Source organism: Xylocopa sonorina, chromosome 1, assembly GCF_050948175.1.
Source record: "Xylocopa sonorina isolate GNS202 chromosome 1, iyXylSono1_principal, whole genome shotgun sequence".
In the NCBI taxonomy this organism is placed as follows: Eukaryota; Metazoa; Arthropoda; class Insecta; order Hymenoptera; family Apidae; genus Xylocopa; species Xylocopa sonorina.
In genome coordinates, this window is record NC_135193.1 from 8963222 (window position 1) to 8987167 (window position 23946).

Here is a 23946-nt window from a genome sequence, read left to right on the forward strand (position 1 = left end):
ACGCGTCGAGCGTTTTCTCGCACGAAAGCGGTCGCCCTTCGTTTCTACTTTACGTCGGTTTCGCGTCGAACGAATCGGGTTTCCTCCAAAGTTACGAGACCGATATCGTGCTTCTAGAAGAGTGCACCTAGACGCACCCGCTCGTGGAAAGGAGCACGTGCTGGCTCGTTCCTTGCGGACGCCTGCCAGCTGCAAATATCGTGCGGAGGTCCAACGAAATCCACGCGTCGTGCACGCATGCAAAAGCAATGGAGAACACGGGATCCATCTGGCGTGTGCGTGACCTCCTTGAATTATCTTGACTCCTCGCGAGACTCCACTTTGCCCGTTTCCTATCTCGTCCTTTTCACGTATTCCGTCGATACTGACTGACGTATAAACCCTCGAAACGTCTCAGGATTCCAGCCATTCCTTTGTGCGGAAGGGATATCTAATAGCCCTCCGCTTTGTTATTTAAATCGCGCGATGGACGGATATAGAACGAACAGAGAAGAGATCTTCTATATTCTAAATTATTCTTCTATAAAAATGTGAACTGACGCTATATATCTGTACGAATCTTCTGCGTTATTACAAATATTGCGGTATTAAACAAGTATATCGTTGGAATTTTAGAAAAAAATTGTATAGCACGATTCAGTGTGCCAATTGTGGATGCTGACGTATGATCATCCCCTTGAAAAACGGTATAACGCACAGAGGACTCGTACACGGTTTCAGTTTGCGACACAAGACCCTAGACAACATCTACAAAACGAGATGCTATCGATTAACTATGCGAAAGTACCGCCTACCCTCGCCCATTCTTTGTCCCCGTTTTCATTCGCGAACATCGCATCCACCCTGCCTCGAAACCATCCCCCTTCTCGATCCGCGCGTAATTTCACAGCACACCCTGTAGATCCTCGCAGCCAGAGAGAAAGTGGGGTACGATCACCCCTCCGGGGTGAATTTCCTCCCTTACCTGTGCCCAATCGTAGCTCGCGCACGCCCAGTGACGTCAGTTCCTACCCCTCGGCACTGTAATTAGCCAATCCCATCGCCGGATGGCCACCATCCAACCCCTGGTCCGATTATATTTACGAGCCAATGATTTCCATAGTATCCGAACGTTCCTGCGTATGCAAGCGCACACGCTCCACCAGTGTGTTTAAATTGCAAAAGGCAGGAAAACGGCGCACAATGGCCTTTCTTCCGTTTTGCTTTTTTCCCTCTTGAGTGGAGTGGGTTCAAGTTTTTCGCATCTCCCCTTTCTCCTGCCCCAGTCCTGTACTCTTTTCCCTGTGCACCCTCTTTTGCTTCCACGCGAGCGTTCGTTTCGAATTATTTCCGTGATACATGGTCACTTCCGTGAGGAACGATGTACATTCGAAGAGTTATCTTCCATGGTAGTCTGGATTTTGTAATAGCAATTGCAATTTACCGGAGAGCTCGTCAGGTCGTTATCCATGAACGTATATAAAAGAAGGGAAGGTTTACCTCGCGCGAGTCCTGGGAAAACTCTACTAGCCGCGAATTTCCATCACCCGCAACCTCCAGTATGATGCGCAGAGTACACAAAGGAGGCCAACGGGAAAAAAATCTCGATAGAGTGCTGAATGAGCTTCCTCCTCGAAGAAGATCTCCAACAGATAGCGATTACACACAACTAGAGAGTGTACGATGGCAAAAAAAAAAAAAGTTCGAGATGAAAATGAAGGGAATGGCTTTGAAGATCGGTGACAATAAAAAGACGCGGGTGCTGGTGTGCACGTACAGACCTATCGTCGGTTCCCTCGTTTGTAGGCGCGTTTGAGTATCGCTTTCTACAGTTAGGGATAATCCGCTTACGCAGGCCTGGCCTGTCGTCGTCGTCGTTCACGTCTTCTTTGGTGGCATTGTTGCCGGCGTTTTGTGAGAAAACAGCATTTTCGACGCTCGAGGTGGCGACAAGAAGAGAGCTTAACTTATCTCCGTCACAACAAGAACTGGGTCTCGGTTCCCTTTCACGTGGGAGGACTCCCGTTTGCACGTATTGCACCTGATGCGGCCACGACGCTCTGCGCTTTCCATGGATGCACCTGAAACAAAAATAAGAAAATTCCTGTAGACTTTACATAGCATCCACTGTTCAACTAGAAACATTTGAGCGTGCAAATCGTTCAAGTTGCCATCCTCTGGCATTCATCGATCGTCTCGAACGTATACAGTGTTTTCCAACCAAACCAAGTGACAATAAAAGCTTCGTACGTTTAGGAGAAGAATTTTAAATCATTCTTCGGTTCGTGTGTATTTATCCAGTGCTCGAAGGGAAATGATAACGGTTCGACATAGCAGTTCAGTGCAAGGGTAATCCGTATCGACGAGAGGTTCGGTTACCGTGATTTTTCTGATCGATGAAGGGGTTGCCGGGCGCGGCCACCCTTCTCTCGTCGCTCGCATAATCCCATGAATACATAATCTAGATGCAAACAGCCGCCACGCGTGTCTCGTTTTAGAACGGCCGTGATATTTCACGGATTACGAATATTTGCGCTTCGTTTCACGGTATCTCGATCGTCGCCGTCGATTTCACCGCGCAACCATCGTAATCAACCACGCTGGTCCTCTCGCTTTTCTCTTCCACGCCTCGAATCTTCCTCTCCTTCTATTGTCGATCGAAAAAAATCGGACGTCGGTTGATGGATGACTTTCACGGGCGATTTAGTCGACAGACCTTACAATGGGGATAGAAAGACGCATTCGTTTTTTTTTATTTCTAAATCTCGTGCCATGTAAACGCGTTGAAATGCACCGATAAAATGGTCCTTTCTGTCGTCTCTCCAACTCGAAAGGGAAAAATAAATCGGAGATTTTCTAAATTTTTAATAGAATTATTATTTGTTCTCAGCTCGTCCACACACGGACGTTCAGTTTGTTCCGTGGACGATCCTTAAACGCTAACTTTTCACACGTTGGACGAGAAACGACGCATGGGAACGAAGGGTCGATAAACTTTAAGGCAGTCAAGTAAGACAAGCTTTATCAGCTACAAGTTCGATCGAGTTCACGGCACGGGATAGTGTAAATCGTTCTCTCACTGCGAATTTCACTTTAGTTGCCTTCAAAATTCATTCACAGCGGATGTCCGTGGAAAGTTAAGAATAAGCTTGTGTCGGGATAAACGAACGACGGTACCAGCAATGAAGATTATCTCGGTTAATCGTTTCGAATCGCTATATTAACGCTATTCAAGGCTTCCTATATATATGTAGCAAATGAAATTTATTCGACGCACGATCTAGACTTACTGGAAATGGTGTAATATAATTATAATCTAAGTAGTTTTCTATGCATTACTAATTATTACTGCAGCATTAGAATTCGAAATATAATCAATTTTAGAAACTTCGTTTACGCGTAGTACCGTCTCCCATAGAAAGTGTTCAAAGACACCAAGAAACGCGAAAATGAAATCGTAATGAACGTCATCGTCCCAGCGCGTTCTCCGCAGCTCTCTCGATCATTTGCACTGGTGCGATCGCAAGTAGTACGACGAATAGTACGATTAATATAGAAAATATCGTTATTGTTATTTACATTAACGTACAAAACTAGAACGATCTAGCAGACGATTATTAGCGGGCCTTATCGTGTTAATCTTCGTAGAAGAATCGGCTTCGCCGTTTTATAATTAGTTATCATTCATTCGATTACAGTATCGTCGTGTTATAATTATTAGTCGATAGAAACGGGAACGATGTCCATTCAGATTAATAAACGAAATGGAAAACGAAAGGAAAGTCAGGATTCTTCCGTTTTAATTGCCTTAGATACGTATAATAGTTCGTAGCATAGATAATATTTCTAATCAAAGGAAAAGGGGACACAAATATCTCTATAGACAATTAAACTGGCACGATGGGAATAATTAAAAAAAAAAAAAAAACAAAATAATAAACCCTTACGAATAAAACGATCTCTACGAGGCTCTGTGAACGCGCGTTCATCGTGTTCATCGCGGAGGGATCGGAATCACTCGCGAGTCATGCACACGTTCACGTTCCGATTATCCCTCGGCTGCAGTCGTAAGCTCTACGATATCGAGTGTGTCGAGTTACAATTAATTGAGCGTAGACAGCTCGTAGTATTTGTTTGTTAGGAGTGCAAAGGCTTAAACAACGAAGGCTTCTATGTAATATGTACATCGCGGTCGGACGAAGGAAATCCGATTGTTTCCTCGTGCGTGAGGATGCGCTCCGTCAACTTCGTTAAACCGATTAACGCCTTAGCTGCGAAATAGTATCTTCCTCGCTTGGTTGGACGCCATGCGTTCCTTGGAACAGACAAATAGATATCAATCGATTCAATTTTGTATCAATGTTCTCTCAACATTAGAACTACCAAGCCTGTCGACAAATGACGGAAAAGAATTTCGTTTTCCCGTCACTTTTCATAAAAATTTTATACAAATTTATAGCGACTCCTTGAATTTTCGTAGAAAAATACGCGTACAAAATGCTATCACTTTTGTTTTTTACCGGTAGTTCTAGCGTCAATCCTCGACTGCTCTGACGAATTTAGATGGGATCGTTTTGTTTTCCATTTTGTTCTCATCGACGGATGTAATTACCGTACTGTTAGATTAAATGAAATTACAGATTACTGGAGGCACTTCAACATAGAATTAGGACCACGTTCGGCACTAATACGACGCGAACATTTGGACAAATTGGAGAAAACATGGAAATTGTCGCAACTAACGTGTTAATGAACGCATCCGAGAGTAGGTAATCGAAGGAATAATACGCACACTCACTCTTCCTCTCGTGGCTCTCGCACTTTCTCTCCCTTACAAAAATACGTTGGACGGAACCGACGACGAGTTTGGTCTCCTCGTGCATTCATTTTTTGTTCTTCACTTTTAATCTGTTTAAACGGCTATTCTCGATTTAAATTGCATATCAACGATTCAGTTTTGAGCGCTCCCGTGTTCGTTCCTCCGCCATCTCTGTTCCACCTGAGAATTCTGCGGGATCGAAGAAGGCCGAATTGAACAATTGAGCATCGTGTATCTATATATATAAATAAATATATATATATATATGTACATGTACAATTGAGTATCAATTAAAATGCTTCGAGCACTCGCATAAAGTAGAAAGTATAAAAGTTAGTATAAAAAGACTGATATGCAACAGGATCGCAAGAAATATTCGTGTTGTCAGCAGTAATGGTAATTTACTTGATCACATGGTATAAAAACAGTTATGTTAATAAAATTCGTATGGGGATGAGAGATACCACATCTTTCGTAAAGTATACATCCGAATGGATTCTCCCAGTTCTCACCAAACATCGACAACCAATTGTATCAACGATAAAAAAAAAAAGAAATACGACAATCTGGTAGGTTTCCTTTCCGTTTTAAATGCATTCACGAGTGGGAATCGATTTCTAAACTAAACGCAACACACTTATTCCTCTTATTAAAAAATTTCTCTCGATAAATTCTTAAAAATAATTCTACGTAAGTCTTTTTTCTTTTTCTCTTAGTCACCTTCAGTTACATTAATCCACCGAGAACTTCTCTGATCCCAAAAATTATCACTGGAACACGATGTCGGAAGGTTCGCGAAACGTAAATCCGAAAACCCCATAAAAACCTTATCGAGTCATTCATTCTTAACAACAGCGGTTCGTACAGGTTGTGCTACGAGTGATTTCATTATCACGATTTGGTCACTGCATTTTAATGGATAAAGCCACGGAATAGATATAAACTTTAATTTCTCGGTTGTCAATCAAGTACCAAGGAACCGATTTAAGTCTGATACCACGAATTTGGTGTCAAAGACGACAGTGATATTACGCATTAATTTTGTTTTTCTTGCTTTCCTCTTTTTCTGTTTGGTGAACAGTTGTAACTGGTTATTGAAATCTCTCGTAACGTGGCGTTTAAAAATTTGGACGAAGAGTATAACTTAAAACGGGAAAAAGTTAAGCCGATATCACTAGCACGAACGAAAAAAAGACGAGAACGTAACGAGGTGGTGAATATTCTCGTCTCCTTTTCGAATTGTACCCTTGAATCGCATTTCACTCTATTTTCGTACCATCAAAACGTTCGAACTCCAAAAACGGAAATTACATCAACATTCCTCTAAAACTCATTCTTTTCGCCTTCTCTTTTCTCATATTCGTGCGATATATCAGGGGTTTCAAGACACCTACGATTAGAGTACCTTTTCAGTTTTATTAATGAACGGACGCAAATGGCTGTTGCAAAAATACAATTTGTTATTATCATCTCCTTCTGTTACCTCTAGAAAAAAGTGTTACTACCTATTTTATACTCCTTAATTAACTTCGCCTCTTTGTTAATCATGATCGTACTCACGTGTGTCTGTACGCATCTTTGTGTAGTCAATTAGGGTTACTCGCTTGTGTATATTCAACACGAGACTGGCAAGAAGGCCGTGAAAATATCGCGGCCGCATAAATTCCTCTTGCTAGTGCAAGCGATGTTGCACGAAGAAAAATTTCGCCCTCGCGATACCATTTACTTATATATCTATATATGTATACGTATGTCTCGTTTCATCGACGACGTGCCGCGTCAAATTTTACAAATTTCCATACAACAATACACGCCACTGAAATACACTTCTCTCTTTCTCTCTCTCTCTTTCTCTATAATATAGCGTAATATATTATACAATATTACACTTTACAATTATCGATCGGTTAACACCGCGATACTCCAAGAATAAACGCTTCGTGCCCTCAATAGAGAGGCCAAAAACTGCTAAAACTCCCAAAGTCGATTTTAATCGACACGGGGGGCGCGGGTCACGATCAACGATACTTCTCCCCGCTCGCAGCTCTCCGTTCAAGATCCGCCTGTGGTTCCCTCGAAAAATAGGATGGCTGTTCTTCTGCACGTACAGCCGGCGAATGTGTCGTAATACAGTCTCCGACGACGTGCATCGAGTACATCGATAACATTCAAGCAATTTACATTCACTCGACGCAAACTTCCCCTCCTCGAATCGTATACTAAATAGTAAAGAAAAGGAAACATCTCTCTCGTTCGTTACACAGCGTTCATCGTCGTCAAAATTGATATCGGGGTTGTTTCACGCGATGTCGGTCCTCTCCCCTCGAACATGTCGCCGATCGGAAGCCAAGACTCGAAAGGACGCCAACGACGAAGGAAGAAGCGATCCCCAACGAACCGATCCGCCGAGCTTCCCTGAACAAACCAGCTCGAAAGCGCGTTGATTGCCCTCCCCACTAGCGGACGACCATCCGCTTCGTTTCCCTCGAGCTTTCTCCGTTTTCTGTCAGGTAACGACCAGCCTGGCGGTTGGGTTCGCCAAGTGCCTCAGCCGTGGTCACTCGACGCTCCTTATCAGAACGACCAGCTCACGGAACACGACGCCCAATTTACCCGGCGTCGACTGCTTCTTCAGCAGTATGCTTCTGATCGTCGAAAGTTTCTCGTAACAAGAGAGGCACTTCTGGTGTCTGAAAGCAGAAATCGAAACACTGCTCTGGCAACGCGAACTGAATCGACGCTACTGCAACAAGCAATCCAAGGATTTTACTCACCGTTCCTCCCGCGACACGTCCACACCGATCGTGTGAAGAGGCGCAGTCACGTTCGACTTGATCACCGACGCGAAATTTCGTAAGATCAGTCTCAACGCCGAGCAACCCACCGTTATGTACCTGAAACCATAACAGAGGCGAGCAAACACCGCGTTATTCGTTTCCCAGAGAAATCCTCCTCGACGTCCTAACAAGTTTTCACAAGCGAGCCAGACTCGCCAAACGAGGGAAGAACGAGAATGCTCCGGTTCCTGACGCCCACCGATGCGTGTCACGGCTAGTTTGTTCCAAAACGTGTTATTAGCCCATAACGACGCCAATAAATAACGAGAGGCACGAAAGGCTTGGCCGTACGATTCGACGCGCTCGCTTTCGAACGGCGATAAAGGGTTCGCGCGAGCTCCCGTTCGAATCGGCGTGACGAATCGCGCGAGCCCGCCTCGTAAATGTTCCACGTAACGTCCAACGTTCGCCTCTAAACATCCCGTGAACAATTCCGCGCTACCAATTACCCCCATCGAAGCACAATTCCCATAAACATTCGAATTTGTTTACTTCTTGTTCCCCCATTCTCTCAACGTAATCCCATCCCTTAGCGTCAAATTGACACGATGAATAGAACAATGGTTAAATTCTGCAAGAACTTCTTCGAAATTCTGTCAATCTAATATGCCAATCTAATATGTCAACCTTATAAATGCCTGAATAGTAAAATTCCGTGTATGAAAAAGCTGTATCAAATTGATACGAGGCACTCTTCGTCGCCTATCGTTTTCACGGAGAACAACTTCGGGTGCACGTGAAGAAGGGGAGAGGATCGATGAATCGGGAAACGATCGTGTGACGCGGAACAACCCTCCATCGTATGGCACGCGACATCGCATCGAATATTCATCGGTGTGCTCCTCTTCTCTTTCTTCTTTTTCTTTTTTTTTCTCACGAGCCCGCCACCTTTGACCAGGACGAAAGACCGTGACGAACGAGCCGTGAAAACGGCGAGTAGTTATATGCAAACTGCGTTGCATTACGAGATGTATATATTTAGCCAGCAATTTGCTGGCTGGATTCACCCTTTCGACGGCTGTCGTCGGACCGTGACTCGAAGGTACCGTAATCAGTGTGTACTCGTGACAATTGACAGAAAACTCGTAGTTGGACATCAAGCGAATGATACTTGTTTAAATACCATTGTTATCACGATTATCACTTCGTGATATCTCTAATTTCTTTCTGCACTACCTTATTTTCTTGCTCTTTTGATGTAACATACAGCGAACGACGAAAAGACTCGATGGAAGTAGTACACCTTTAAGTTCAATTGAATACATGTGCAATTAAACTCTTTAAAAATCCCAATCAACTATGTAGAACTTGCATGGAATAAGTACTTCCGCGTCTCACTGAATAGATGTAACGTATCGATATGAACAGTGTTAATTGCTCTTTTAATTCGAGAACACGAGCAACGTATAGATAACTGATGTAAAAAGTAATGTAATTGAAGATCTGATACGATTAAATACCACGATTGCTGATTGTTAGCAAATATCGCGAGATTCTAAATAAGACTGATCTTAATCGCCCCCTCTCACGATGTGTATCTATCGATCGAATGGTCTTCGTTAGAGTTAGCGTGCATTTTTCGTAAAAACCGCACGATCGACAGAAACATGCGACACGAGACGTGTGTTTCTGATCGTGCAGCGGAACAGCGGCAGAAAAAGGGGCCAGAAGCAAGTCCAGACTGTTACGGCGAGTGATTGTGAACGGCAGCTGCCCAGCGACCGACGATTAGTCTGAATTCACTTTTATGGCATCGAATACAGGTTTTCTGAACGTACATGATCAACGGCTATAAACAGAGGAGAACGAAACGAGAAATTACTACTATTTATACATAAGTATTAACAATGTAACTGTGTGGAATGTGCTCTTGCATTTCAATACCTGTACGGATGATCCTAGCTACATTTTGAAGTAGTCGATGATCAATAATGTTTAATTAATTCTGATTAGAATGTAGCATCAATGGTCAAAATTCTGTAGCAAGGATTTAAAATGTACAGATGGAATATAAAGATGCGAAAATATGTATTACAGTCATTGACAAATTGTAGTCATCGATCTCTTCTTCTTTTATCTAATAATAGCAATGACATACGAAGAGGAAAATCGTGGAGACGATGATTGCGATAAGTATCGGCGTAACGAATGGAACTAGCAATTTTCCGGACTAGTAAGCATTCTAAGCGGATGTATTATTATTAGATCACTGATTGATATTGACTTCTCGTTCGATTCATACGGGTAAACTAGGATATTTTAATTTTATTACTTTGCTGATATCATAATCGATTCTCGATGAAATTTACTTCTCTTTCTAAAGGGCGATCAAGGTGAAGCCGCGAGATATATGTGGCGGGATCCAGCCAACGTTAATAGGCGTGTACAATTTACAATGCGCATTGTGTGCGTAATTAGAGGAAGAATGGGGCAGAAAGAAATGGATAGCCAATGCACACGTGAAAGGAAATGCTTGTCAGCGCAATAGCAACAGCTTGTAACTGAGCGTTGGTTAATTACACCGTTTCGGGCATCAGACACGCGTGCTGTTATACATTCGTACGTATACACATCCATTTTCTATCGAAAAACAGATCGCAATATCAAATTATTGTACAGTGTTCAATACATTCTACGATTATTATTCAGATTTAAACAAACGTCAAAAGCATGCTCTTGAAGAATGCGTCACAGCCATATCCAGCTTCCTACGCTGTCATTAATATTCATGATCGGCTGTCAGCCCGTGAAAGAAAAGGATTTACTGTCCGTAACTGTCCGTAGTATACGTCAACATATGCGTGGTCCTTCGAGTGTCGAGGATCGAACAATAATGCCCACGACAGCGGAGAATTCGAGGCTCGAATTTGCATCTGCCACTATCCTCCATTGTCTTGGCTAATTTTCACGAACCCTTCTTTGCTAGCCGGCCTCCTCGCATCGTGTTTCCCCTGTTCGTCGAATTAGCCATTCCCATACAAGCGCCTGGGCCACGCGACCCTACTCGAAATACCCCGTTTGTTGGTGATGGTTGCCATTCGAGAACTTGCTCACTCCGATCAAGGGGTGTCTCGATTTTCTCTAATTCACCAGCCGTGTTGCATTTCACGTTGGAAATTGAAGTAACGTTAGAGAACGCGCCTGAACAGGCGTGTATACACACACACCGTTTTGAACTTTAATTCACGTAAAAGAAAACGTGAATACTCGCAAATTTTTGTACTTTTAGTATAATCTAAATTATTCTTTCAATAGTGGGATTTCAATAGTTTTCGCTATTTTTGCAATTGTGCAATGATTCAAATACATGTTCTCACGGTGAACTCCGTGTGAAGCCTCGAAAGGTTAAGCAAATAAGCGAGACAAATAAAAAAGTTGCAAGTTACTTACATTTCGTATTTACTTTGTAGTAAATCACCAATCGGGCAGAGTAAAGAGTTACATAGATCCAAGTTCCACATTGCCCTGTAAGCAAAAAGTTGAGAGCTGTAAAAAATAGGTTGCGAGAAGTCAAACGATGCAATCACCGTTTTCCGTAAAGAACGAAATCATGAAGAAAGCGATTGCACTTACGAGAAATCGTACTACTTACGGCTTTAAGGTTAGAATCCCCAACAGGTCCACGATAACTGAAAGATCATTCATTGCCACAGCAGATTCCACCGCGGCCTGCAATTATCACACCTTCTTATAACTCTGCTTTATTTAAAATTTGGTAACATAGAAACAGGTGAAAAATTACTTTAAGATCTTTGTTGTGCCACAGAGAGTAGATAATTTGTAAGGAACGATGGCGACTCGTGAGCACCGCCATCACTGATTCGTGACTACGCATCATACTATTGAGTACTTCGGCTTCCGACATTTCGCTTAAAACTCCCATTTGAGAATAACTCAAACCGGTTGAACTCGCAAAGTGATTCTACAAAGAAGAGAGAGTTCCACAATGATATAACTATATTGTAGAGGATTGTACGGATATGTAACGAGAACTCACTGGTAGAAAAGTTTCGACATCCAATCCGTAAGGTTTATCCGCGCTGATGGGCACGAAGTCCTCCTTTTCCGTGTTCTCGACGTTCGGCCTCAATGGAGTCGCGCGAATCTCTAATTTCGGATTCGGGGGCACTTGAGCTTTGTTTGATTTCTTCGAGGCGAATGTCGTTGTGGTTGTGGAAGCGTTGCGCGCGGACAGCGACGTTGAGGTAGCATAGTTTCTGTTCAGCGATGTGGACCTAGATTGCGCAGAATTCGGCCTATTTAACGCTGGATCGGAGGGGCTGTGCCTTATACTATTAATTCTGCAAGAACGTTAAAAAATGCGTTTCCGATAGCTGCTTGCCGTTGCATAATATACTATGCAAATTTGGAAATTTCGAAGGAGGATGATCTTACAAAGCTTGTAAAGTATCAGATCCACATTCTTTCTGCTACCCAACATTCCAACTTTGCACAGTGTTAATACCTACATAAAAGGTGTTTATACTTACTGTACCGGATAATCGCTTTCGTAACCCTGTTCTCCGTCCCTACAGCTACTCTGTCTTTTCAGGTAATGCTTAGGAGAATCCGGGCTAGGTGCTCTATTCTTTAGTTTTCCATCGTCCATTACTGGAAGAACAGCAGCCATCGGTGCCACGCGCGGTGTCAGTGTCGAGTTTGACCGCTGCGGGCCCAAAGGTTGTGGAAGTAATCCTATATCACTGTTAGAACCGCTCTTTTTCCCTGGAAGAGGCGTGATGTTTTGTCTCAAAGGTGGTATAGATGCAAAATTTTTCGATGTTCTACCAAGGCCGTTATTCGTTTGAAGGCTTGTCTTTGCTTGGCTGGTGGACGTAACCGCATTTCGTTGAACAGGTGGAGACGACTTGATTGGTTGAACACGAACTGGTACGGGTTTTGTTAGCGATAACGTTGGTGCAGGTGGAGGCGGTGATGACGGCGATGAAACAGGCGGTACTTCTGTGCCCGCTGTGCTTAAATTCGACATTGAGGTAGAAAGATTTTGCAGTATTTGCGGTTGCGTAGGATCTGAAAAAAACCAATAAACGTGGAACAATGTAAAATCAAACTTTTTACACTGACTAGAGATCATGCGAATATTTATACACTGACACTCATGCAACTTTGGTATAGAAGAAGGAAGTAGGTGGGAAATTTTCGTTTTAATTATAACAGAACTCACCTACATCTTGAGGCTCCTCGAAAGCCTCGGGTTCTGGAGGTGGAGTGCGAGACACTGAAACATACCGTGCACAGCATGCTCATTCACAAACCATACAGCACAACATCCGATGTTTTAAACGCATTTATGTTTTCAGGCTCGTGATCGAGTAGGTGAGTAGTTAAAGAGTTAGGATAAAACAGGATTCGAGTATGTTACGATACAAATAGGTCTTGCAGGTCTTGCAACACAAGACAAAAAACAATAGCTATTACAGATTCTACTTACGCGATCTATTAGGTTGAAAGATATTATGATATTCATTGACATTGGAAATATCCGCATATGTTGCTTCATCTTCTGGGTCAGTTCCTGACTTATCTGCCTCCTCTATGGTGCGTACATCTAGTCTATAAATAAAACATTACAATTATATGCGAGAAAGCACGTATATAAATATGACTTGTTTTAATAAACTTACGTATGTTTTTTTAATCCAGGTGGTCTCTCTCTAGAAAAACTTTTTCTTAAAGAATTACCATGACTAAATGGTGACGTTGACACTCCTCCCAGTGGAGCAATTTTCTTTAAATCACACACGTACAAAACGATATTTGCAGTGTGAAAACTTGCACCAATCTAAAACATTAACAAATGCAAACTTTAATTTACGAATTATTATGTGTTCGACAAGTCAATTAACACTTATCTTACCAGCTGGTTCTGTGCTATAGCTATATCTTGTACCTTTCCCCAACCAGTTGGTACAGAATCTAATGTTCTACCTGGTTCCCAGCCATAAACTTTTAACACATCATGCCCACCTGCAAAAAGACATTCTCCACCTTGACTGAAGTACAGGCACCTATCCAAAAGAACAGACATATGAATTAATTATTGGAAATCTACAATAATAATAATAATAATAAATAAATATTCTGTATGCAGTATTTATATATATTTACCTAATTGCAGAGGAATGACTTTGATCTGTAAAAGATACAAGCTGAAAAGATTCCAAATCCCAAAAATGAACTGTTTTATCCGCACTGCCACTGGCTAATAGAAATTCATGGGGATGAAACTCCACTGTTGTTGCTGGTCCTTTGTGTTCTGAGAATTCTCTTAGTTGTTTACCGGCTCTTAAATCCCACAACTAATTCAAGAAAAGAGGATACAGATCATTTGTATTAATTTGTATTACATAGAAATAATCTTCATATAACACTTACCTTCACCATCCCTTCTTCTCCTGCACTGGCAATCCATTGGCCATCAGGACTAAACTTTAAACTATTCACCATCCTGTTGTGACCTTTGTAAGTGAAGATACAACCTTTCCGCCTGATGTCCCAAAGTTTAATAGCAGTGTCCAAGCTTCCCGATGCCAATAATTCTCCATAGGGATGGAAGTCCATACACCGAATGCCTGCTTTGTGCCCTGTTAATGTACGGGCCAATTTAGCGTGTTCCAAGTCCCAAATTTTCAATGCTCCTGTTTGTGAGCCAGCACATACTAAATCTTCAGTTTGTCCAAACCTTACGCATTCTATTGGAGTGGTGTGACCACTCAGACTCTGAAAGTCAATCAGTTACAATTATACAAATAACAAATCGCATGGTATCAATTGAAAAGAAAACAATATTAAAGGAAGGGAAATATATACCATAATACAATTCTGCTTTCCAACTGCCCATAGATTCACTTTCTTATCATCACCGCCAGTGACCAAAACGCGGCCAGACTTGTGGCCTAATGCCAGGCAATTGACATTGGACGAGTGGGCAACAAAATCCTCTATAAAGAGAGAAGCATCGTCATTTAAATGAAACTTGAAGAAAATATCGCTTACCAATGACAACGCTAAGACAATGCATGTTTCAATTAAACAAAAGGTTATGACCATAAATGGAAGATGTATGGAGAAGTTAATTGCACGGAATCTTATCGAACGGTTTGTAAACAGAAATTGTTTACTCGTATCAGAGATGAGAGAGCGCCAGTACGGAAATCCGCTGGACGCACACCGATCTATTAAATAATTAAGAATCATACAAGTATGAGCGGGACAATCACTTACGGAGTTTCCATGACCTCTTCGTGGACGAAGCCATATTCTGGTACCACAGGATTGCGTTGTTCACGACTTATTTGGCAACGACAACAATTTGAGATTTCAATTTGCAGATGCAGAATTTTTTTTTGCTCGAATTCGTAGGTAACATTTTTAGTTTTTCTATTATCACTCAGTGCTTGGACGGTCGTTCAACGAGGCGGCAGCATCTCGCCGCATTCTGGTCCTGAAGGCGATCCTTTCCTTGAAATTTCTGTCCGTTTTCAGTAGAAACCGTTCGTTCCACCTCTTCGTCGTATCTCATTTCTTGAATCTGCCTGTCCGTGGGTAGCGCAAACTAACATGACGTTGAGAAATATCGAAGTTCTGTTTCTATCGAAATTGCGTTCCAATTGATCGCACCAGATGTCACCAGTTCCCCGGGTTAATTAAATCGTTCGACCCTGTGCAAGTATCAAAACACACATTGAATATGATTGGACGTGACAATGTCAAATAAAATAAACCGATAAAACACTGATCTGTTAGTGTATTGTTTTCAATTAATGCCATTTAAATATGCGCTCTTATTACATGAATTACATATATTACGTTACACGTGACATAACGACAAATTATAGAGAACGTTCGAAAGTGAGGTTATAACTTTTTATTTAGTTTCATCTTTACGTATAAATAAGAATTAAGATGTTTCCGTTCTTTCGCTCACGCGTGTTCGCCGCTGAAATTAAGAAGTCACTGTCTGGTAACATATTTACGAGGCATTGTGTAAACTACGTGCAAGGGCAGTCTCCAGAACCTCGAGTTCGAGAATATTTTTATTACATCGATCACCAAGGCATGGTAGAATTTGTTTTCTCATCTAACTTTGTGATATTAATATCACGAAACCAATATTACATGTTTCTTGTTTTCTTTATAATAGTTGTTTCTGGATGACGCACGCATGAAAAACTTTACATCATGCTTTAAGGGTATGTGTATGTAACGGGATAATTCATTATATATTTCTGTTTATATGTCACGGAAGCAATATTTTTCTAGATAAAAAGTTTCTGGCATTCTTTTTCAAGCGCTTGAAGAGAAATAACATAGGCAGATACACGAAAGATTTCCCTTATGTTTCTTTGTGCGGACCTGAAAGAAATTTTGTTAGGTGTGATGATTTACCCATAGTTTTCACAAAAGTTGTTCAAAAAGAGAATAACGATACAGGCAAAGTTGAAGATTGGTTTGGTTATGCTCATGCAGAAGAATTATTAATGGTACATGGGATTTTAATCCTTCTGTAGCGTTGAAAAAACTAAATAATCAACAAATGTCGTGATCTTCAGTCTTTAAATAATAAATTCATTGTAGGTACCATTCCAACCAGACAAATTGTATATGAACATTAAAACAGGAAGAGTGTATCATCCTGCACCAGAAAAAGTAGGAGGAATTGGACTGGTGAGATCAAAAGTTGCAATTGAGCTTAGTCCATTATTTAACTTTGAAAAAGGAGAGGAAAACGGTCCAACTCATATTTTTTGGAAAAATGAAAAATACATTTTAGATAATAATTGGTACACGGACAAAGTTTTCCAAGCTATCGAATAAAAATAAATAAACTTTATTTTTAATTAAAAAAAGAAACAAAGCTCTGTATATGAACAACTTTCATAAAATGTACATATATATTTTCAGACAATAACAAAGATTTTTATAATTTTACCCTATATAATAGATTTCATTAACGTAAAGATGAAACATCAAAAATTCTAGCCGTAGAATCGTCAGACGTTGTCAGCGCTTTTTCTCCATTTCTAAAAAGATATATTACACATTATTGCATATTTTCCTCTTATTAGGGGTTGTTAAATATATATAATATAAAACAAAAAATGTCTGGATTTTTGTTAGCTTACTCAGATACATATAAGTCAAGAATGTCTGCAGTATGTCCAGTAAATAAATGTAAGCATTCACCACTTTTTCCATCGAAACATCTCAAAATACCATCTAATCCCGCCGAAAATAATACGCTTGTGCTTCCTTTCCATAGAAGTTTAGATATACCACTTTCTTGTGTTATTTTTTGTCTGAGAACCTAAACAATAGCAATGAGTATTACTACCAGCTTGAAATGCTAAGATTGCATTCCAATAGGAAAAGTAGTAATACTTGTTTCGAGATGTCCCAGATAAAAATTTCTCCATTAACTGTTCCAGTTGCGGCAACTTGAAATACAGGATCCTTACAGAAAGCCGCTGTTTCTACCCAATTGCTATCGCTGTTTCCTTCACTATTCCCTGCATCTTCATCATTATTTAGAACGTCATTACGTTCGCCATTATTAAGATTTTGCAGAATGGAAATTATCTACAATTTTAAGTTAACTCTTGCTCGTTATTGTTACATACAAAAGCACTTCATTGCACTACCTTTCCTGTATTCGATGTACTGATTATAGTTTTTCCATCCACAGCCGCGGAAAGTATTCGATTATTATCAGAATGGCAATCAATAGTAGTTATAGTGGAAGAATGGCCCAGTGTAGAAGATATTGATGACAATACAGAACTCGTTTTCAAATCTAATATCCTAATAACTCCATCTTCGTAACCTACTGCTATACGTTTACCTGGAACATTATTGAATGAGATTCTGTGTTTTGAATTAGACAAAATAATGCAAACAAATAGATACCCACCATCAGGAAATATTGTGCCAGTCTCTGCCCTACAACCATATCCTTGGAATACTTTACAATCTCCATCAGGTATTTTCCACATGTATATCTCTCCATCAACAGATCCTGCTAACAAAACATTAGCAGCCATATGCCAAGTCATCCACTGTAATATTACAAATAATATTTCAGTTTAATGACATTCATAATATTATATCATGATTATATGTAATAAACCAACAGTAGCATCACCCATGTTGTAATCCCAAATCTTGGCTTTATCGGTTAATCTCCATATTTGTATCATGCCGCTCATATCACCGGTAGCTAAATATGATTCGTCGTGATTGAATGCTGAAAAGATAATACTGTCTCTGTGACCTGTGCAATCCAGAATAATTTTTCCGGACGATGTATCCCAAATATAAGCTTTATCTTCTTCTCCTCCTGTGGTAGCTAATTTTCCATCTTTTGTCAAAGCACCACAGAAGACAGAACCTAAAATTACAGTTTGAAATTGTAACTTCTTTTTAATATTAATTTGACTGTAAATTTTTAACAGAACTAATATTATCATTACCACATTTGTGACCGGTGAATACACAAACTGCATCTCCTTCTGAAAGATCTTCCATTGCATTCTCCTCTTTAATGTCCCCCTCATCAACATCTATCACTTCTTCTACATCGCCTACATATATCATATCTTCTTCGTTTACTTGATTATTCATCTCTGGAGAAGAAGACGGTGTATCCTTCTGCATCGTTTACCCAAAGAACTTAATAAAACGTGCAACAGGTTTTAGTATCTTTAACTGGAAAATAAATAAAACTTTGATACTAGTTGTGCTTACTTAGTGAAGTTAGCTCGTCTAGTTAAAATCTTCTCCTAAACTAAGCAATGAATTCAAAATTTGTTAGTCTGCTGTTTAAAAAAGTGGTAATTCAAACGCCCGTCAACACACTCTGATTTCGTGTGCACCAGCTGATTTAGAAATCGCCTGCTTTGGGAACCGTGGGGAATTTTTTCCGAATATTGTTGGTAACGTTAATCAAAATCCTAATCTTAGTTTTACGTCACTAGTGACATCTTTAGAAAAATAAATGATACATTTATCATCCGATGAAACATTGATATCCTATAAAAAATAAGTTTTCTTCGCAAATGATCGAAATTTGATTTGCAATTCATATTTGAAGATACAAATTTTTTATTTCTACAACTTTCCGTCATGGTTTGAAGTGAAACAAAGATCAGCAAACTATCACGTACACATCGTATCACATTGCAATCTTTTCATTAATTAAGAATAACTTATACCTTTCCGTTTAACTGATAAGAATAAAATAACATCAGTAAATTATTCTTTTACCAATAACAGTATAGAATGCGTCATCTCTTTTCTGCGAACGGATCGATTCCCGCGAATTTCCCAACAGCAGACATTTGAACTATAATCATTACATAATTTTAATTTAATCATGTTCGTTACGTACAATTTGTACAACAAATAATGTCAATGCATGCACATTAAATGTTTGTACAATTTGGATATTGCACAGACATGTATGCAGTTCGTTTCATACGTCAATCACACCTCTTGTTTCATCATCCGTCTCATCCGTCCTCCCACTTACTCTTCGACCCAGAGTCTGTCTCTTACCATCCACAGGGTTTTTCTATTCTCTTCTTCCGTCAAATTACTTTCGTCTCACTCTAGAAGAGCGGTATACGCCCGACAACTGGCAGTCTCGACCGAGCTACCATACGGTGTGTACACGTTGCATCCGCATTTTCTAAATTTGTCAATGTCTGTCACAAATTTGAATTACAAACATACCAATGAGTCGTCCGCGAAAATCGCATCGATTAGTTCAATTGACAAAAACCGTTACATACCCGAGAACCATCAAACTTTTCACTCAGCTCATCGACGATCCAATGAGGAGAGCATCGATCTAGCAAGACCTCGAACATCCGGAAGATCGATCGGCTACCCAGATAATTTACCAAAAGAGATCGAGGCCCACTAAACAATTAAAATTCGCTGGTGAACAATGGCACGGTACACGTTGAAAAATCGCCACATGACGGATAAAAAGGAGATTAAACTCGTGATCAGAAAAATTGTTCATCCTTCGAGTGAATAGAATAATAATTTCCGGGCAAAAGTAAGGGAACGAAAATTACGCTGTTAATAGTCCAGCTTCCAAGTGGAGCGATCATCTGGATTAAAGCACAATAAAGCCACGTGCCGAGCTTGTCAAATCGATGATTATCAGGCTACCGAGTTCTTGGCTAGATAAAATTAATTAATTTTGTCTATCCATTTTCGTCGATACCGATAACACAAACCACGTGTCGATACGAAGCCATTGAATTTATTTGTAACGAAGACTGATTTAAATGCAAACAGTCGTTAAGTAAATTGACTGAATGCCCGTTTGGAATGTTGATAAATATTTTAAAGCACGTATACTGACGTAGAGCCTAAAGAAAATTAAGGGTAAAGTGTTGTGTTGGCTTTCATGAGAGCGTTGTTTTAGAGGGCAAATAAAAGTATTTACCAAAGAGATACCAGCAAGTAACACAAATCAATCTCGACGAGATACGTCTCCTCTATTTAGAGACAATTGATCGACGAAATCGAGGGTCACATTCCTGGTGAATCGTGACAAATATCACTATTGAAATTGAACGTTGCTCGGATCCGATAAGCCTTGAATTGTTCAGCTGCACTTTGCATGAATGGGTTGTGACAATCGTTGCTCGAGGCTGACAGCTCCGTGGTGACGATTCACTCCATTCGTAGCCACTTTTGGGACCATTGGCAAATGTTCTATCTGTCTCTCGGTTGGTTGCTTACCAGTGTATAGGAACAGGTGTCCTATTTTTGTCCTGAACCGCGAGGATCGCGATCCACGCAGATATTTCGATACTTTATCTTTGTTTCCACGGTGGTTCACACTTCGGAGGTACACGTACTTCGAGATGCTGTGCCTTCGATCCTCGACTGTGACTTCGTTACCTCCGCTTAGGGTAGCACGATCTATCATTAGTTAATTCTTACCGAGACTGTACGCTGGTCCGTGCTTCTCTTTCACTACGATGATAACCTGAATCGTATATTTATTAGGTGATTACTATAGTTCCTCGTAGTAACGTACACTTATTAATATTAATTGATTGATTAATAGTATTTGCGACATGCATTTTACGTAGTGACCGTTAATGCATTCTTACCAACGGGCTATTTGATTGAAGCGAAATTATTACGGCGTGTTATTACGTGGGTGGACGTCGCGGGATATGATAAGAGTTAGTGTAGTCCCGTTCGAAAAGTGGACGTCGGCTACGATCCTTTTTCTCGTATTTTAATTACTTAAAATGGAAGTGAGAAATAACAATGAGAACGCTCTCTGGGTATTCGGATACGGGTCCTTGTGCTGGTATCCGGGTTTCGAGTACAGAAGAAGCGCCGTGGGACACATCAGGGGATTCAGTAGAAGATTTTGGCAAGGGAATACAACGCATCGCGGTACAACGGAGAAGGTGAGTTTTAGCGAAATTACCTGACTTGTCGTTCTGCATCCACCTGTTCAAAAAATGTATTCAGTAAATACTGGAAGCGAATCGCAAATATAAATTATATTAGCAATAACCGATTAATATTAATAATATTAGCAAGGCCCGAAGCGTGTCTTACATTATGGTAGATTTTCGAAACGCTTCGTAGCATGGGTTGGAAGCTAACGGGCAACAATTTTCGTCGTTCTCTTTGTTTCAGTTCCTGTGTCGAGTAAAATTGAACAACAAATCACGTTGATAGATTTTTCCTACGAAGTTGGCTTCAAGTATTCTATTTATATTCCAAATTTTCTTGTTCATGGATTCGCCACGTGCCTTCCGTCACGAAGATTTGGCAGTTCTCCACATCGTGTTACAATAAGCATTTTTGGGCAGCATATTTACTGCTAATGATAAATTGCGACGAATATTTCTTTTTAGCGTTTCCTTGTATTGTAAAAGATATGAAGTCTGTAATAGTTGCATCGTGAGTAGGAAGTAATTGATAACAGCAGTTCACAGAATGTTTTCAACTTTTCGTGTAATTTGCGCTGTTGTACCTTTGGGTAAATGAAAATGAAAGATATGAACACGTATACCAACGTAGCATCCACTTTTCGTTCCAGTTAATATCGCGATTGACTAAAGTATACTCGAGCTCAAGAAAATTCTTTTAATACATCCTGTAAAATCCAAAAGTGTCCAAAAAGATGTTCCTCGACCAATTGTTTAGGGTAATGCTACCCAATATAATCAGTCTCATTCCCTAAATTCAATGTAATGGATCCCGGATATCGTCAGTATCGGGAGCAGAATAACGCGAATAATTTTGGGTATCGACACGTAAGGGTAATATGTACAATCATTATTAAGTAGTTACGGATGCTTCTATTAAGCCGGATGAAAATCGAGTACGGTTTCATCTAATAAAATCGCCGTTCTAATTTCTCTGACACAACAGAGTTTAATAGATGAACATTCTTTTACATTCGATTCTATTTCTTTTACTATACCATAGTATAGACATCATCCATTTTATCAACCAAGAATTTCTCTTGGTCTCGTATTATTTCTGTCGATTAATGTGAAACCAGTTACATCTAGTCGTAGTAACCGATATCTTTCGTGCACAATCATTTTATTCTCTGTATCTGTCTTACGTATTTACATTACTTGGGTGAAAACTCCTTTGGTAGAAACTTCTTTGTTCGTTATGATCTAAACGAATTTATCAGCCATCTGTTTAATCGTTTCCTATTAATTTTATGTTGCAGCCTGGACGCGTGGCAACATTGGTCGAGGAAAAAGAGGTAATATCGCTTAAAAAACAATTTTTATACCGCTGACCTCGTATTATCCAATTTGAATGTTCAGTTTGCATATACATGCATATACCTAAACGCCTTCATAATGTGTCATATTATTTTTATTATAAACGTTTCCGTTTTCCGATAAATAACACGTATTTTCTTTATCAACAGGGTGTTGTTCATGGCCGTGCGTTTCAAGTTCAAGACAGTACAGCGTTGCCTTACTTGAATAACCGGGAATGCACTTTAGGGGGATATATTACAACGATTACCACATTTTATAGTCGTGAAGGGAACCGAAACTTTCCGGTTGTCATTTATATTGCTACCAATAAGAACGAACATTGGCTTGGTGAAGCACCACTTCATAATATCGCTACGCAAATTTTCGAATGTTCAGGCCCAAGTGGTCACAACGTCGAGTACCTTTTACGGTTCGTTCAATTATATATGCGATCATTAAATCTAATCTTTATGTTACTTCATTTTTTAAGTTGAAATTTTTCGCTTCGATTATACAGACTAGCAGAGTTTATGCATCGTTATCTACCAGAGGCTCACGACGAACATTTGTTCACGCTAGAATTGTTAGTACGCTCAAGAATAAAGGAGGAAAACATGTGTTTGACTACATTAATGGGTGACCGAGACTTCAACGTCTATCTCGAGGATATAGAGGTCGATGTCAGAGATGAGGACAATAATGTGCCCGCAAATAACGGCGGCGTCAATCTCAGGGAAAACTCTTTCCAATTTATTTTACAAACTTCTAGCGAAACTTTGCGTTGTCTCAAAAGATAGTTTACCATTCGTTGCATTAATATTTATCGAGTATATACATGTACGCAATTGAACGGAACTTTCGATGCAAAGAATGTTTGTAATTATAATAGAAAAAGAGTAAAAAATATTTTTAATGTATTTCTCTCGTTGATATTTATGAAAAAACGTATTAATTTCATACGTTGGTCACTATTTCGGACTGTACTACTTTTTTAGATAAACTTGTGATCCAATTTTAATTCATAAAAAACACAATTATAACAAAGGCTTGTTGCTACAATTTTTAGAATTGTAAATTAACAAATTTATATTTCATCGCATAAAATATCGATTTATGAAGATATAATAAATAAAACGATTTATAAAGAGATAATGTTCAAATATATCATTGCATCACTAAGGGTTAAAAGAGCCTCTGTAGCGGAAAGCTTAGTGAATAAAGAAATTTTTGCGAAATTTGCTGAGGAAGAAAGATATATAAAAAGCTATAGGAAAGAGTGAGACAGATGCGGTGCACCTCACTCGCGAACCCCTGGCGCCATCTCTGTAAAAAGTGCTCAAACTGGTCGCACATAGTTATCGATAGTGAAGTGGACTACTCAGAACTACTAGCGCCATCTCTTGGAGAAGCGCTGAAACTAGTCGGGAATTAGTTTTAGTACTTTGCTCAGAGATGGCGCTAGTAGTTTTCAGTAGTTCACTTCACTGTCGATAACGATGTGCGACCAGTTTGAGCACTT

At 40.0% G+C, this 23946-nt stretch overlaps 4 protein-coding genes across 6 annotated transcripts; 2 read left to right on the forward strand and 2 right to left on the reverse strand.

Moving 5' to 3' along the window:
* Window positions 1–6200: 6200 nt before the first annotated feature.
* Kat80 (katanin p80) lies at window positions 6201–15203 on the reverse strand. 3 transcript variants are annotated; one of them, XM_076909485.1, is made up of 15 exons: window positions 14881–15203; window positions 14467–14597; window positions 14032–14376; window positions 13765–13955; window positions 13514–13664; window positions 13281–13438; window positions 13088–13209; window positions 12821–12874; window positions 12126–12666; window positions 11633–11870; window positions 11378–11557; window positions 11228–11304; window positions 11026–11100; window positions 7573–7692; window positions 6201–7488 (listed from the first exon to the last, which is right to left on the reverse strand). In XM_076909485.1, exons 1-15 carry the CDS (start codon window positions 14912–14914, stop codon window positions 7356–7358), a joined length of 2550 nt encoding a protein of 849 aa, XP_076765600.1. In that variant the 5' UTR covers window positions 14915–15203; the 3' UTR covers window positions 6201–7355. The 3 variants fall into 3 exon arrangements, with proteins under 3 accessions (XP_076765600.1, XP_076765597.1, XP_076765599.1); XM_076909482.1 differs by having other exon boundaries at window positions 11633–11936; window positions 14881–15201; XM_076909484.1 differs by lacking the exon at window positions 12821–12874 and having other exon boundaries at window positions 11633–11936; window positions 14881–15201.
* Window positions 15204–15276: 73 nt separating this feature from the next.
* Window positions 15277–16537, forward strand: LOC143432687 (UPF0598 protein CG30010). The gene is made up of 4 exons (XM_076909516.1): window positions 15277–15717; window positions 15800–15848; window positions 15919–16139; window positions 16234–16537. The coding sequence occupies exons 1-4, from the start codon at window positions 15562–15564 to the stop codon at window positions 16471–16473; spliced, it is 666 nt and encodes a 221-aa protein (XP_076765631.1). The 5' UTR covers window positions 15277–15561; the 3' UTR covers window positions 16474–16537.
* LOC143432682 (angio-associated migratory cell protein) lies at window positions 16470–18351 on the reverse strand. Its single transcript, XM_076909490.1, has 7 exons — window positions 18126–18351; window positions 17787–18043; window positions 17567–17711; window positions 17298–17497; window positions 17038–17235; window positions 16782–16963; window positions 16470–16679 (listed from the first exon to the last, which is right to left on the reverse strand). Exons 1-7 carry the CDS (start codon window positions 18307–18309, stop codon window positions 16607–16609), a joined length of 1239 nt encoding a protein of 412 aa, XP_076765605.1. The 5' UTR covers window positions 18310–18351; the 3' UTR covers window positions 16470–16606.
* A 2577-nt stretch (window positions 18352–20928) lies between these two features.
* Window positions 20929–23338, forward strand: LOC143432689 (putative glutathione-specific gamma-glutamylcyclotransferase 2). Its single transcript, XM_076909518.1, has 4 exons — window positions 20929–21098; window positions 22388–22423; window positions 22595–22857; window positions 22945–23338. Exons 1-4 carry the CDS (start codon window positions 20934–20936, stop codon window positions 23222–23224), a joined length of 744 nt encoding a protein of 247 aa, XP_076765633.1. The 5' UTR covers window positions 20929–20933; the 3' UTR covers window positions 23225–23338.
* Window positions 23339–23946: the final 608 nt, after the last annotated feature.

Coding starts and splice junctions, on each gene's coding strand:
- Kat80 (XM_076909482.1), bottom strand. CDS start 14,914: ATGGCTTCGTCCACGAAGAGGTCATGGAAACTCC. Junction 14,377..14,466: donor GAAAGCAGAATTGTATTATG/GTATATATTTCC, acceptor ATTGACTTTCAG/AGTCTGAGTGGTCACACCAC. Junction 12,875..13,087: donor CTTTCAACCTAATAGATCGC/GTAAGTAGAATC, acceptor GGTATGTTTCAG/TGTCTCGCACTCCACCTCCA.
- LOC143432689 (XM_076909518.1), top strand. CDS start 20,934: ATGGAAGTGAGAAATAACAATGAGAACGCTCTCTGGGTATTCGGATAC. Junction 21,099..22,387: donor ATCGCGGTACAACGGAGAAG/GTGAGTTTTAGC, acceptor TTTATGTTGCAG/CCTGGACGCGTGGCAACATT. Junction 22,424..22,594: donor CATTGGTCGAGGAAAAAGAG/GTAATATCGCTT, acceptor CTTTATCAACAG/GGTGTTGTTCATGGCCGTGC.
- LOC143432687 (XM_076909516.1), top strand. CDS start 15,562: ATGTTTCCGTTCTTTCGCTCACGCGTGTTCGCCGCTGAAATTAAGAAG. Junction 15,718..15,799: donor ACATCGATCACCAAGGCATG/GTAGAATTTGTT, acceptor TCTTTATAATAG/TTGTTTCTGGATGACGCACG. Junction 16,140..16,233: donor ATGCAGAAGAATTATTAATG/GTACATGGGATT, acceptor AATTCATTGTAG/GTACCATTCCAACCAGACAA.
- LOC143432682 (XM_076909490.1), bottom strand. CDS start 18,309: ATGCAGAAGGATACACCGTCTTCTTCTCCAGAGATGAATAATCAAGTA. Junction 18,044..18,125: donor ATTCACCGGTCACAAATGTG/GTAATGATAATA, acceptor CTGTAATTTTAG/GTTCTGTCTTCTGTGGTGCT. Junction 17,712..17,786: donor ACAACATGGGTGATGCTACT/GTTGGTTTATTA, acceptor GTAATATTACAG/TGGATGACTTGGCATATGGC.